The sequence below is a fragment of the Canis lupus genome, chromosome 7, assembly GCF_048164855.1.
Source record: "Canis lupus baileyi chromosome 7, mCanLup2.hap1, whole genome shotgun sequence".
In the NCBI taxonomy this organism is placed as follows: Eukaryota; Metazoa; Chordata; class Mammalia; order Carnivora; family Canidae; genus Canis; species Canis lupus.
The window spans coordinates 23,799,134-23,812,445 of NC_132844.1; the positions used below are offsets into that span (position 1 = coordinate 23,799,134).

Consider the following 13,312-nt stretch of genomic DNA (forward strand, 5'->3'; position numbering starts at 1 on the left):
CACAATTTTTATATTTTGTAGTCCCTACATTTAAGCCTTATGTTAATGTTTACATATGCTACAATACATTTACTTTTTTTGCATACAGATGTCCAATTGTGCCAACACCATTTGTTGAGAAGACTGTTCTTTACCTGCCAAACTGCCTTGGCATGTTTGTCAAAAATCAACTGACCACATGTGTGTAGATCTATTTGTGGATTCCCTATTCCATTCTTTTGATCTTGTCTGGGTTGATTATCATAGTTGTACAGTAAACCTAGAAGTCAACAAGTAAAAGCCCTCCAACTCTGTTTGTCAAAATTGCTTTGGCTAGTCTAGGTGCTTTCTTTGCATTTTCTTTCTTTTTTTTTTTTTTTTTAAGATTTTATTTATTTATTCATGAGAGACAGAGAGAGAGAGGCAGAGACACAGGCAGAGGGAGAAGCAGGCACCATGAAGGGTCTGATGCGCGGGACTCTTTCCAGGGTCTCCATCATCACACCCTGGGCTGAAGGTGGCGCTAAACCGCTGAGCCACCCGGGCTGCCCTGCATTTTCATATAAATTTTAGACTCAGCTTCTCAACTTCAACCAAGAAAGCTTGTAACAGTCATTTATTTAATGACAGAAATTGTGCTCAACAACTGCCATCTCATTTAATCTTCACAGCAACACCACATGATTGGGATTATCCTCATTTTTCAGGTGAGGACATTGAATAGCCTTGTGCCCTCTGCTCAGGACTCACTGCCTGCTACTCAGACCACGACTTTCAGACCAGGAGGTGGCCACTGTGGCATCAGAATCTCCTGAGGGCTCCCACATTTGACACTAAGCATGGTTCTAAGTACTTTGCATATATTGATTTAGTTTCTTAAACAACCTAATGAGGTAGCTACTATTATTTATTACTCATTTCAGAGGTGACAATATGAGGCCCAGAGATGAAGTAATCTCCTTGAGATCAGCAAGGTTTGGTAATGCACTGGCATCAGAACCCAAGGCAGTCCGGTTCTGACATCCATGCTCACACCCTCTACACTACACAGCCTTGGTAGGGAATTTCAAAGCTGCTACAAAACTCTGGGAATGGTGTACATATGGCCTTTAGTTCTGTTTTTTTCCTTGCCTCTGGCCCCTTTTTCCCCACCTCCATAAAGTATCCCCATGAGGCCACCTCCTGAGTTTTCTCCCTGCTTACTCTGCAGTGAACTGTGGGGGTGCACTCTTTGAACAAACTGCTTGAGGCCATGATCTGTACTTGGGGTTTTTTTTTTTTTTTTTTTTTAAAGAGAGTGAGCAAGAGCATGAGCAGTGGGGAGGAGCAGAGGGAGATGCAGACTCCCCACTGAGCAGGGAGCCTGACAGGGGCTCAATCCCAGGACACTGGGTTCACTACCGAGCAGAAGGCAAACTAAACTTAACCGACTGAGCCACCCAGGTGCCCCACGATCTGTCCTTAATTGTCTAAATCCCTATGTCATTATTCAGGGGTAGCAGTAGGTATCAAATGGAAATCTGGGAAATGTTAATTTTATAAATAAAACCACTTTTTTTCTTAACTAAAGTTGCATCAAATAACCTTTGTCTGGTTGTTTTGAAGGAACCAAAAGCTGCAGTGAAACAACCCAAGGACCAGCTTCCTAAAAGCTCTGTAAAAAGACATGCTACCTGTGGCTTCCTAGAGGTTCACAACCACTCTTGCTACATGGTTGGCACTTGGCATTGAGGTACAAAGGGTTTATTCAGACAGCAAAATACCTACTGGTATTTTTTTAAATTTTTATTTATTCATGAGAGACACAGAGAGAGAGGCAGAGACACAAGCAGAGGGAGAAGCAGGCTCCCTGTGGGGAGCCTGATGTGAAACTTAATCCCAGGACCCTGGGATCATGACCTGAGCCAAAGGCAGATGCTCAGCTTGCACTGAGCCACCCAGGTGCCCCATACCTACTGGTTTTGAAGTAACAAAATTAAGTTGTATGTAAAGATTTTTAACTAAAATGTGAGGTGACTATGGCGAGAATATGTTCACATAAAATATGTTCTCTTGTAGAGAAAGAAATCTCGCTTAATGTTTTAGTACCAAATACCTCAGGGACTATCTGTCCATCAGTGGGGCAACTAGAATGGTACAGGGGAAAGAGAAAACTAGGAGGCAGAGCAGGGAGTGCTGGGCCATTGGGAACTTGTATAAGGGGAGGGATGTAAAGCAGCCAAAAGAAGAGAGGGTGGTTTGACCTTCTGCTTGAGGACTGAGCAAATGGATGCCATTCATCAACAAGGAGACCATGGAAAAAGGACTGGGTTTCAGGAAGGGCATAGGGTCAGTGGTGTGTATTCAGATCCGAAATAACTGTGAGGAGTGGAAGGGGAGGTGGGCGGGGGCATAAGGTGACTGGGTGACAGGCACTGAGGAGGGGGCACTTGAAAGGATGAGCACTGGGTGTTACATGTTGGCAAATAGAACTCCAATAAAAATATACATTAAAAAATGAAATGACTGTGAGGTACCCACACATCATTCAGATAAAGATGCCCATGAGGGCGGCTCACCAGGTGGATCAGGAGACGAAGGTGAAGGTGCCCAGCAGAACTGGTAAGTCAAGGTGGGTGTGCAGAGTGAGAGCCAATGAGTGCTGAGAGCCCCGAAGAAAGCCAGCTTTGGAGGCAGAAACAGCAAAAGGAGATGGAGGCAGCATGAGAGAAGAAAACCCAAGAGGCAGAGCACTGAGGAGCCAGAAGATCTTCATGGAGGGAGGGTGGGCAACGTGCAAATTTTTGCCAATTTCCCCAACAAAAACAGACTTCTCTCACCCCATCCCCCACACCCCATCTTGTTCACTGGTGTAAAGCAGGTGCTCAATTAATACTTGCTGGATGGGTGAGATAACAGGTGACTTGGGTGAGAGCAGTGGCACAGAAGTGAGGGGAAAGGGAGCCAATATACTGGGAGATCCCAAGCTTCCATCTCTAACAGCCAATTTACTCTAGGGATATGTCTGACATATGATATCCACTGTCCTTGTCAGGTTACCTGTTCTAACTGAAAATGTGTTGGTCAATACAACATGAAAATAATAGGTCTAAATATGAAAATTATGCAAATAGCTAATCAGAGTTCTCTCTCTGTGTCAAATAAATAAAATCTTTAAATACAAAAAAATTCTTTTACATGTAGTTTCTACCCAATTCCCAACTCCCAACCCCATTAACTCTGAGGAGTTGTCCTGTGCATAATTCTGCCCCTACCTGGCAGATAAGATAGCACAACTACACACTATTAGCTACCAAGTAAAAATCTCCATGACACAGAAGAGACTACCCTTGTCTGAGCCCTGGTCTAATAGGATATCTGAATGGGAGCCAGGAGATCCTGGTTCTGGTCTCAGCACCAGCACTTTCTAGATGTACCAGTCATTCCCCTTTGGGGGCCTCCCATTTCCTTACAACTCCAAAAGAAAAATCTGTGTATGTACATTCAAAGGTTCTGGGGCTGAGCAACATGTATGTGAAAATAATTTGCAAAGTATAAAATGTTACACCCATGTATAATACCATTATTGGGATATTGCTTTATTAAAATATCTGTGCAGATGGTGTTCTAGGCAGGAAAACATTTGCAGATTACATCTACCATGTGCAAGATACCAAGGAAGATATTCTAACAAGAAGTAGCCCACAGGAAGTTCACAATCCAAAGTTATAAACCACACATTTGAACATGCTGGCTCAGAGCAAGAACTCTGGAACCAGATGGCCAGTGTTTGAACCCCAGTCCTGATACTTCCTAAGTGAAACTTTGGATGGGTTAGTTACCTAATCTCATCTTACCTCAGTTTCCTTATCTGTATAATAAGGATAATGGAGTTGTGGTAAGTTTAAAACATTTAATCACTGAATGGCTCTTGAAAGAGTACCTGGTACCTCAGAAACACTATTTATTTAAGTGAAAGCAGTTTACACTCAACAGTTCTATTCCCTCACTCAATGTACATGGGCCTTATTGTGTGAATACTGCATATGATGTACCTACTTAGACTTTGTAACTGTGGCAACTAATGTTCTCACACTTAGTTCTTTTTTTTTTTTATTTATGATAGTCAGAGAGAGAGAGAGAGAGAGAGAGAGGCAGAGACAGAAGCAGGTTCCATGCACCGGGAGCCTGATGTGGGATTCGATCCCGGGTCTCCAGGATCGCGCCCTGGGCCAAAGGCAGGCGCCAAACCGCTGCGCCACCCAGGGATCCCTCACACTTAGTTCTTATGGAAACCCTTTAAGTCTGGGGAGGAATTCGAGGCACCTGGCTGGCTCAGCTGGTAGAGCATGTGACTCTTGATTTTGTGGTTTTAAGTTCAAGCCCACATTGGGTATAGAGATAACTTAAAAATAAAATCTTTAAGGGATGTCTGAGTAGTGCAGAATCTGCTAAAGTTTCTCTCTCGCCCTGCCACTACCCTTGCAACCATGTGAGGACTCTTTCTCTCTCTCTCTCTTTCAAATAAATCTTTTTTAAAAAATGAGATCTTTAAAATAAAGTTTGGTGAAGAATTTGAAACTCACGAAGTGAAGAAATTTAACTACATCAGAGGCTCTTAGCCAATGGTGATCTTCCCCCCCAGGAGATACTAAGCAACTTCTGGAATCATTTTTGGTTGTTACAACTGGGTAAAAAGGGGCACTATTGGCATCTAATGGGTGGATGCCAGAGATGCTGCTAAACATTCTACCATGCATAGGACCAATTCCCACAAAAAGCACTGCGTGACCTAAAATGTCAGTAATATGGAAGTCAAGCAACCCTGGCCACATTAACAAGTAGTTAATAAGCAATGGAGCAGGTGCCTGTACCAAGGTCTTTGAATTCCAAATCCACTGCTCATCTTCTGTGCCAAACACAGAGAGATATGGGAGATAAACTCAGACCCAGGTCAGAGTAATAGTCTGGTGGGGAGTTGTGAGTACCCACACAACAGTATCCAATTATTAGACTGAATAGGCAGCATTTCACCAGTTGAGAGTAGAGCGCATACCATGCAGGATACTTCTCTAAGTGAACTACCTGCACCAGGTTCAGAATGAATGAGTAGGCCTTATGGGGGCAGAGTGGGTATGTAGGGTCTTTCAGGAATCTCGCAGGGAAGAATCTATAAACAGTTTCCCAACAGCAACACTACAAGCTCAAGACAATTAAATATTGCTTTCAAAGTTCTTTTTTTTTAATTTTTATTTATTTATGATAGTCACACACAGAGAGAGAGAGGCAGAGACACAGGCAGAGAGAGAAGCAGGCTCCATGCACCGGGAGCCCGACGTGGGATTCGATCCCGGGTCTCCAGGATCGCGCCCTGGGCCAAAGGCAGGCGCCAAACCGCTGCGCCACCCAGGGATCCCCTGCCTTCAAAGTTCTGAGGCAAAATAATTCTCAGCCTAGGTTTCATACCAAATTGTCACTTAAGTGAGAGGTTAGAATTAAGATAATTTTTTGGACGTGCCGACTCTCAAAACATTTATCTACCTGTTGCCTTTCTTTAGAAGTTACCAGTCACCATGCACCACCAAACTAAGGGTGACATGGGTTCCAGCAAATAGGACCTAGTACAGAGGAGCGGTGAAAGAAATTCTCAGGATGACTCTGTTTAAGCAGAACTAGAGAACAACACAGATCAAACTGGAATGAAAAGATGGATGGCTCCAGAAGGGATATCTCAAGGAAAAGAATAAACCTGACAAATACATGATAGGATCGGTCATGGAAAATTGTACTAAGAACTGCTTTACAGACTTGTTGGAGGGCAGAGGAACTCTTAATTATAAGTTTGAATAAAGCTAACCAAATTAAAAAATCAAGGCAATTATCAAGTCCAGGAAAAACAGCAAGTTATATAAAAATGGAAATGGAATTAATTATAGTACAACTCTTGGCTCACCAATGAACAGCAATTACATAATCACAGTAATTCTGAATCTGCTCAAGAATTGTGATATAACTGGACTGAGAGAGTGTGAAAGAGAAAGGGGCAATAGATTATGTCTGAAGTTGATCTCTTCCATGCACTCATTCTCAGGAAGACATCACAGCTGTGCCATTCAATACAGTAGCCAACAGCCACACGTGGCATTTCAATTTTAGTTAATTAAAATTAAAAGTGAAATTCAGCTGTACTGGCAACATTCTAGGTACTGAATAGCTATGCATTGCTACCCTATTAGCACAGATATAGAACATTTCATCATCACAGAAAGTTCTGTTGGACAGTGCTGTCTACAGGATGTATCCCATCAAACCAAGGGAGTAAATGAAGAAAGAAAAAGACACGAGGGTCCAGAAACAGAAGATAAATATATTGGAAAATGGTAAATGGAATCCTTAGGATAATAGTTATATAGTGAAGAGTGACATTTGTTAGAAGGCCCTACAGGCCACCAGTCCAGACTGAAATAGGGAAGAGGGCTCCAGAGAACATCTCTTCAAAGAGACTCAGTAGAGAGACTACCTAACACATCTGAACATCCAGAGAGAAGATTAGCAACTGAGGGAGAGTTTGAGGATAGTTTGCAGTATGTACAGACAAAACCAAGGAAACAAACACAAGACAATTATTAACATCAGAGTAAACGAATTATTACAAAGGAAAAAAAAGGAAACCTAACGATAGTACCTACTACATGGGTCATCCAGAAATAAACTGGTTAAGGGGCACCTAGGTGGCATAGTCAGTTGAATGTCTGGCTCTTGATTTCAGTTCAGGTCATGATCTCAGAGTCAGGGGATCCAGCTCTGCATTCGGCAGAGACTCTGCCTGAGATTCTTTCCCTCTAACCCTCCCCCCACTCTCTCTCAAGTAATAAATCTTTAAAATAAACAATAAATAAATAAACTGGTTAAATTAACATAAAGACCAAATGCTGATATCATCTAAGTAATGACACAACTATATTGGAGAAGGTAGACATGCATATATGAAAGCAGGGAAGAAAGAAAATTAAATCTTAAATCACCAGTTTTCATATTGTTACATCAACAGATAATGCCTCAAATGGAAAAATCAAGATTGAACAATATCAGGATACCATTTATGAATGTAAACGCTAAAGGAAAACTACCTAAAAGACTGAATGTAGTTGGCTATGGAGAATCAGAAAAGGAAGAGAAACACAGTAAAAATATTTGACTTTAATCTATGTGTAGGTACAATATAAAAATTAAAGTAATACCTACTTTTTAAAAAGTTTTTATTTTAATTTGTTAGTTATCATACAGTGTAATATTAGTTTCAGGTATATGATACAGTGATTTAGCACTTCCATATCTCACCAGACAAATGCACTCCTTAATTCCCATCACTTATTTTTCCATTTCTCCCATCCACCTCCCCTCTGGTAACCTACCAGTTTGTTTTCTATAGTTAAGAGTCTGTTTCTTGGTTTGTCTTTCTCTCTCTCTCTCTCTTTTTCACCTTTGCTCATTTATTTAATTCCACAAAAGTCAAATCATATAGTATTTTTCTTTCTCTGACTTATTTTGCTCTAGCACCATCTATGTTGTCACAAATGACAAGATTTCATTCTTTTCATTGGCTGCATAATATTCTGATATATATGTATATAAAATCTTGAATGATATTGCTATCTATCTGTCTTCTTTATCCATTCATCTATCAGTGGATACTTGGGCTGCTTCCGCATCTTGGCTACTGTAAATAATGCTGCTATAAACATAGGGGTGTACGCATCTCTTTGAATTAGTGTCTTTTGTTCTTTGCTGATTCAGATGCCTTTTATTTCTTTTTGTTGTCTGATTGCTGAGGCTAGGACTTCTTGTACTATGTTGAACATCAGTAGTGATAGTGGACATCCCTGCCATGTTCCTGACTTTAGGTGAAAAGCTCTGTTTTTCCCCACTGAAAATGATATTTACTATAGGCTTTTCATATATGGCTTATTAATTGGGTAAATATCCAAAAGTGCTATTGCTGGATCATAAGGTTGTTCTATTTTTAACTTTTTGAGGAACCTCCATAGTGTCTTCCACAGTGGCTGCACCAGTTTGCATTCCCACCAACAGTACAAGAGGACTCCCTTTTCTCCATAACCTCTCCAGCACCTGTTGTTTTTTGTGTTGTTGATTTTAGCCATTCTAATAGGTGTGACACACTATCACACTGTAGTTTTCATTTGCATTTCCCTGATGATATGTGATGATGAGCATCTTTTCATGTGCCTGTTGGCCAATTGTATGTCTTCTTTGGAGAAGTATCTGTTCAAGTTTTCTGCCCATTTTTAAATTGGATTATTTGTTTCTTGGGTGTTGAGTTTTATAAGTTCTTTATAATTTTAGACACTAACCCTTTACTGAATATGTAATTTGCAAGTATCTATTCTCATTCACTTGGTTGTCTTTTAGTTCTGTTGACTGTTTCCTTTGCTGTGCAGGAGATTTTTTATTTTGATGTAGTCCCAATAGTTTATTTTTGCCTTTGTTTTCCTTGCCTCAGGAGACATATCTAGAAAACAGTTGCTATGTCTAATGTTAAAGAAGTCACTGCTTGTGGTCTTTCAGAATTCGTAAGTTTTCAGGTCTCACATTTAGGTGTTGAATCCTTTTTGAATTTATTTTTGTGTATGGTGTAAGAAAATGGTCCAATTTCACTCTTTTATATATAGCTGTCCAGTTTTTCCCAACACCATTTTTTGAAGAGATTGTCTTTTTCCCATTGTACATTCTTTTTTTTTTTTTAATTTTTATTTATTTATGATAGTCACACACAGAAAGAGAGAGAGAGAGGCGGAGACATAGGCAGAGGGAGAAGCAGGCTCCATGCACCAGGAGCCCGATATGGGATTCGATCCCAGGTCTCCAGGATCGCGCCCTGGGCCAAAGGCAGGCGCTAAACCGCTGCGCCACCCAGGGATCCCTCCCATTGTACATTCTTACTTCATTTTTTGAAGATTAATTGGCCATATAATTGCAGGTTTATTTGATCTATGGGTCTTTTAAAAAAGCTTATTTATTTGTTTGTTTTGGGAGGGACAGGGAGGGGTAGAGGGAAATGGAGAGAGAGAATCTCAAGTAGACTCCCCACTGAATGTGGAACCTGATGAGGGGCTCAATCTCATGACCCTGAGATCATGACCTGGGCTGAAACCAAGAGTCTGATGCATAACTAAGTCACCCAGGCACCCCATGTGTTTATTTTTGTGCCAGTACCATACTGTTTTGATTATTGCTGCTTTGTAATTTAACTTGAAACCCCGAATTCTGATTGCCTCCAGCTTTGCTTTTCTTTTTCAAGATTGCTTTAGCTGTTTGGGATCTTTTGTGGTTCCATACAAATTTTAGGACTGTTTGTTCTGATTCTATGAAAAATGCTGTTGGTATTTTGATAAGAATTGTATTTAATGTGTACATTGCTTTGGATAGCATAGATATTTTAACAATATTTTTTCTCCCAACCAATGAGGATGGAATTTTTTAATAATAAATATACACTTGGTTTTAGTCCCTGTCCTGGCTCACAGCTTCCCAAATCCTTGGAATTTCCTAAGTGATAAGAGCAATAGGAGCATCTTTTGTTACAATAGTTGATCTTTTGTCCTTAGTTCCTGAAATAGCCCCAGAATAAAAAAAGTGAAAGAAGTCTGTTCTTCATAATAAGCCCCTTTCAACCACACCTGAGTTTATGTTAATGAGGTAACTTTTTGAAAGCCCTTAAGGATGGGGGCTGGTTGCCAGGGGAACCAAACTAGGCTAGAGGGTTAACTTTCTGTCCTATCCTCTGACCTCGAAGGAGGGAGGTGAGGCTGGAGGTTGAATGTCAATCAGCAATCACCAGTGAAGCCTCCATAAAAACCCAAGAAAATTCAGAAAACTTCTGGGTTGATGAAGACATGGAAGTGCTGGGAGGGTGATGCACTCAGAGAGCATGGAAATTCTGTGCCCCTTTCCTTATACCTTGCCCTATGTATCTCTTCCATCTAGCTGATCCTCAGTTATATCCTTTCATAATAAACTGGTAATCTAGCCAACAAAAGGTCTTCCTGAGTTCTGTGACCTGCTCTAGCGAATTAATCAAACCCTAGGACGAGGTTGTGAGAACCTTTGATTATTTTTTTTAATAGGAAGAATTTTTTTAAGGTTTTATTTATTTATTCATGAGAGAGAGAGAGAGAGAGAGAGAGAGAGAGGCAGAGACATAGCAGAGAAGAAGCAGGCTCCATGCAGGAAGCCTGATGTGGGACTCGATCCCAGGACTCCAGGATCACGCCCTGGGCTGAAGGCAGGTGCCAAACCCCTGAGCCACCCAGGGATCCCCAGAGCCTTTGATTTATAACCAGTTGATGAAAAGCACAGGTAACAACCGTGCTCGGCAATTGGCATCTGAAGGGGTATTGTGGGGCTAGGCACTCTTGTGGGATGGAGACCTTAAACTGTGAGACCTGTCACCATCCCCAGATAGATAGTGTCAAAACTGAGCTAACTGCTTGGTGGTGCCAAAGAAGCACACATCAGAATCATGAAACAGAGAGACTGCATGTGAGAAACTGAAAATGTGAGCTGGCCAATTGTTGCCACAGGTTGTCAGACATTACCATTTGAAAATTAAACTGTGTTTCTCACCACAGCTCTGTCTGGGGTGGTCTGGAAGGTGGGGTTTGGAGCCAGACTCTGCAGGTACAAGTAGCAATTCGGTCACTCAACAGCTGAAGGACCCTGAGCAAGTTGCTTATATGATTCTGTGCCTCAGTTTCCTCATCTCTACAGTGGGCACAAAAATGTACCTCTTCTAGAGGACTGTAGTTCTTAGAGCAATACTAAGTGCACAATAAGTATCTTCCATCAGCATTATTTCATTTTTGTATTTTTAACTTGTCACCTAACTCTTTCCTCCATTTTGCTACAAAACTGCGCCCTTGGCCAGTTTGTTCTCTCATCTCCCATGGTGTCATCTGTCAGTGAGGGGTAACCAATGTCCTCCAAAGCCTACTATGCATTTTTACTGACCCCTATGAAATGAAAGCCCAAAGAGAAGGCGCCCAGCATCTGGACCAGGTCTGTCACTATACAGATGGGAACAGCGAGGTTCCCCACAGTGGATGGGCTGCCGGTCCACAAGCTAGTCTAATGCGATTATTGTACAAACACTTTTCCCAATAAATTTTTGTGTCCCAACTTCTCCAGAGACATCTCTTGTCCTTTTAGCTAAAGGAATAGGTGAGAAAAAGCCACACTGTGATTTTAAAGACTCAAATGCTAATTACAAGTCACTCCATTTGAAAAATTGCATTGAAAGCATTTTAATCCTCCTTCCTTCTCTCCAAACTGCCATCACTGGAAAAAAGAAAAAGCCAGTTCTGTGAAAGCTTCAAACCACACACAACAGTTGTACAGACAATGGTTATTAAGAGGTAGGCTTTTTCCCAGGGAATGGCTAAAGCGTTTTTTCACCCCCTTCTTGTTACCTTGGTAACTGCTACCTTGGCGCCCTTGTTGATGAGCTGAACCACATTCTCCGCTTGGCCTTTGTACGCAGCTATGAGAAGGCGTTCTGAAAGTGCAGCGACCGCATCCTGCTGGCTCATGAATTAGGAGAGAAAGAGGTTTTCAGGACAGCAGTAGTCAAGTTCTTTCGGCTCAACACGACGCCACCGGCCCGGGCAGGCACCCACGGGTAAAGATGCTCCCGATCATTAGAAGGTGTCTTTATTACTATGCCATCTTCGGGACCTGGGGATTACAAAACAGAATTGCCATCAGCACCACTCGGCACACAGGACCGGCCACATCTCTTCTCTGGTTTTAGGGCATCTGCTGATGGCTCATTGCAGGGGGCAGGAGCTGAGTGAGGACAGGACAAGCAAGAAGCACTGTCTCTGCACACCAAGACCCCGGAACCTGGGAGGAGATGACAGCAGAGTGCGCCAGTCGCCCTCCCTTCTTCCTGTTTCAGGGACATTCCCTAGAGGACCACAGCCCAAACTGTGAGATCTGCTCTGCACTTCCATCCTGGGTTGCAGACACCTGATAGAATCCCATCAACAGGGACGTCTGGGTGGCTCAGTGGTTGAGCGTCTGCCTTCAGCTCAGGGTGTGCTCCCGGGGTCCTGGGATCGAGTCCCGCATCGGGCTCCCCGTGAGGAGCCTGCTTCTCCTTCTGCCTATATTTCTGCCACTCTCTCTCTCTGTGTCTAATAAAATCTAAAAAAAAAAAAAAAAAAAAAAAGAACCCCATCAACATCATGGGGTTTCCAGGCCAGCCTCTGCAGGTCACTGTCCTGTGTGTATGATCACAGAGGGCCTTCTGACCATGTGCCAGGGGTCCACCACAGCTAACAGGCTCATCCCCCCTCTCTGGCGAAGGGGCCTGTGGACCACACCCCACTGAGACCCTGAGGAGTGGGCTAGATCCTTGGGATGTTGTCCTGGCATTTACTGCAGTTCTTTTGTAAGCAGTGTGGTTTCCTGAGTTCTGGGGCAGATGGAGAGCTGGGCACAGGCCCCGGGGCCATCTCCCAGTTCCAATTACTGTCGGAACAACCCACGTTGGGAACAACAAGGATGCTAGAAACACTGACAGTGCGCACTGCCAGTGGCACCAGGAGGGGCTGCTTGTGTTGCCTCCGTGCTTAACAGGAAATAAAAGGCCTACTAAAGCCACCTCTAGGACATGAAGCCCGGACTCAGAGCAGCGGTCTGGAGGTGGTAACCAGTAGTAAACTTAACCTCTTCTTTCCACCAAAGGGCAAATGAACAGAATTTTAAAGACTGACTCCTCTCAGTGGCCCCAGGCCACCATGAGAGCAAACCAAAGCCATTGGTAATTATGTCAAAAGTAAGGGGTTCAGGGTGCCTGGGTGGTTCAAATGGTTAAGTATCCTGACTCTTGATTTTCATTCAGGTCATGATCTCAGGGTCTTGAGATGAAGCCGTGAGGTGTATATGGAGTCTGCTTAAGATTCTCAAAAAAAAAAAAAAAGAAAAAGAAAAAAGGAGAGTTTTTGCGGGGCAAAAGAAGGAATACTTAAAAATTAAACACACTAAAAAAAAATTTAAACACACTTCTGCTAGGACATAAAGGAAGTGAAAGCTTTGTGCTTTGTGTTTTAAAACATACTTTTAAAAATACCAGTATATGCAAATGGACAGAAAACACTATGCCAAGGGGACACCACTTTTAACCCCAGGCCCTACTACACATTCTAATTTTGAAGGCCTGGAAGATACAGACATCTTTTACAGTTGCTTCCAGGCAAACCCAAGGCTCCTTTCAACCTCTAAAACTAAGGAACTGGCCATGAGGTAACTAGAAAAGGTCTGGACTGTAGGTATC

At 42.4% G+C, this 13,312-nt stretch overlaps 1 protein-coding gene across 8 annotated transcripts in view; it reads right to left on the reverse strand.

Moving 5' to 3' along the window:
• ANKRD6 (ankyrin repeat domain 6) overlaps positions 1-13,312 on the reverse strand; it is a 197,755-nt gene that overhangs the window by 63,244 nt on the left and 121,199 nt on the right. For all 8 annotated transcript variants that reach the window (XM_072832063.1, XM_072832073.1, XM_072832070.1 and 5 more), the window contains one exon: positions 11,445-11,709. In XM_072832063.1, coding sequence (XP_072688164.1) covers positions 11,445-11,564 — 120 coding nt within the window. In that variant the 5' untranslated portion in view covers positions 11,565-11,709. The remainder of the gene's footprint in view (positions 1-11,444; positions 11,710-13,312) is intronic.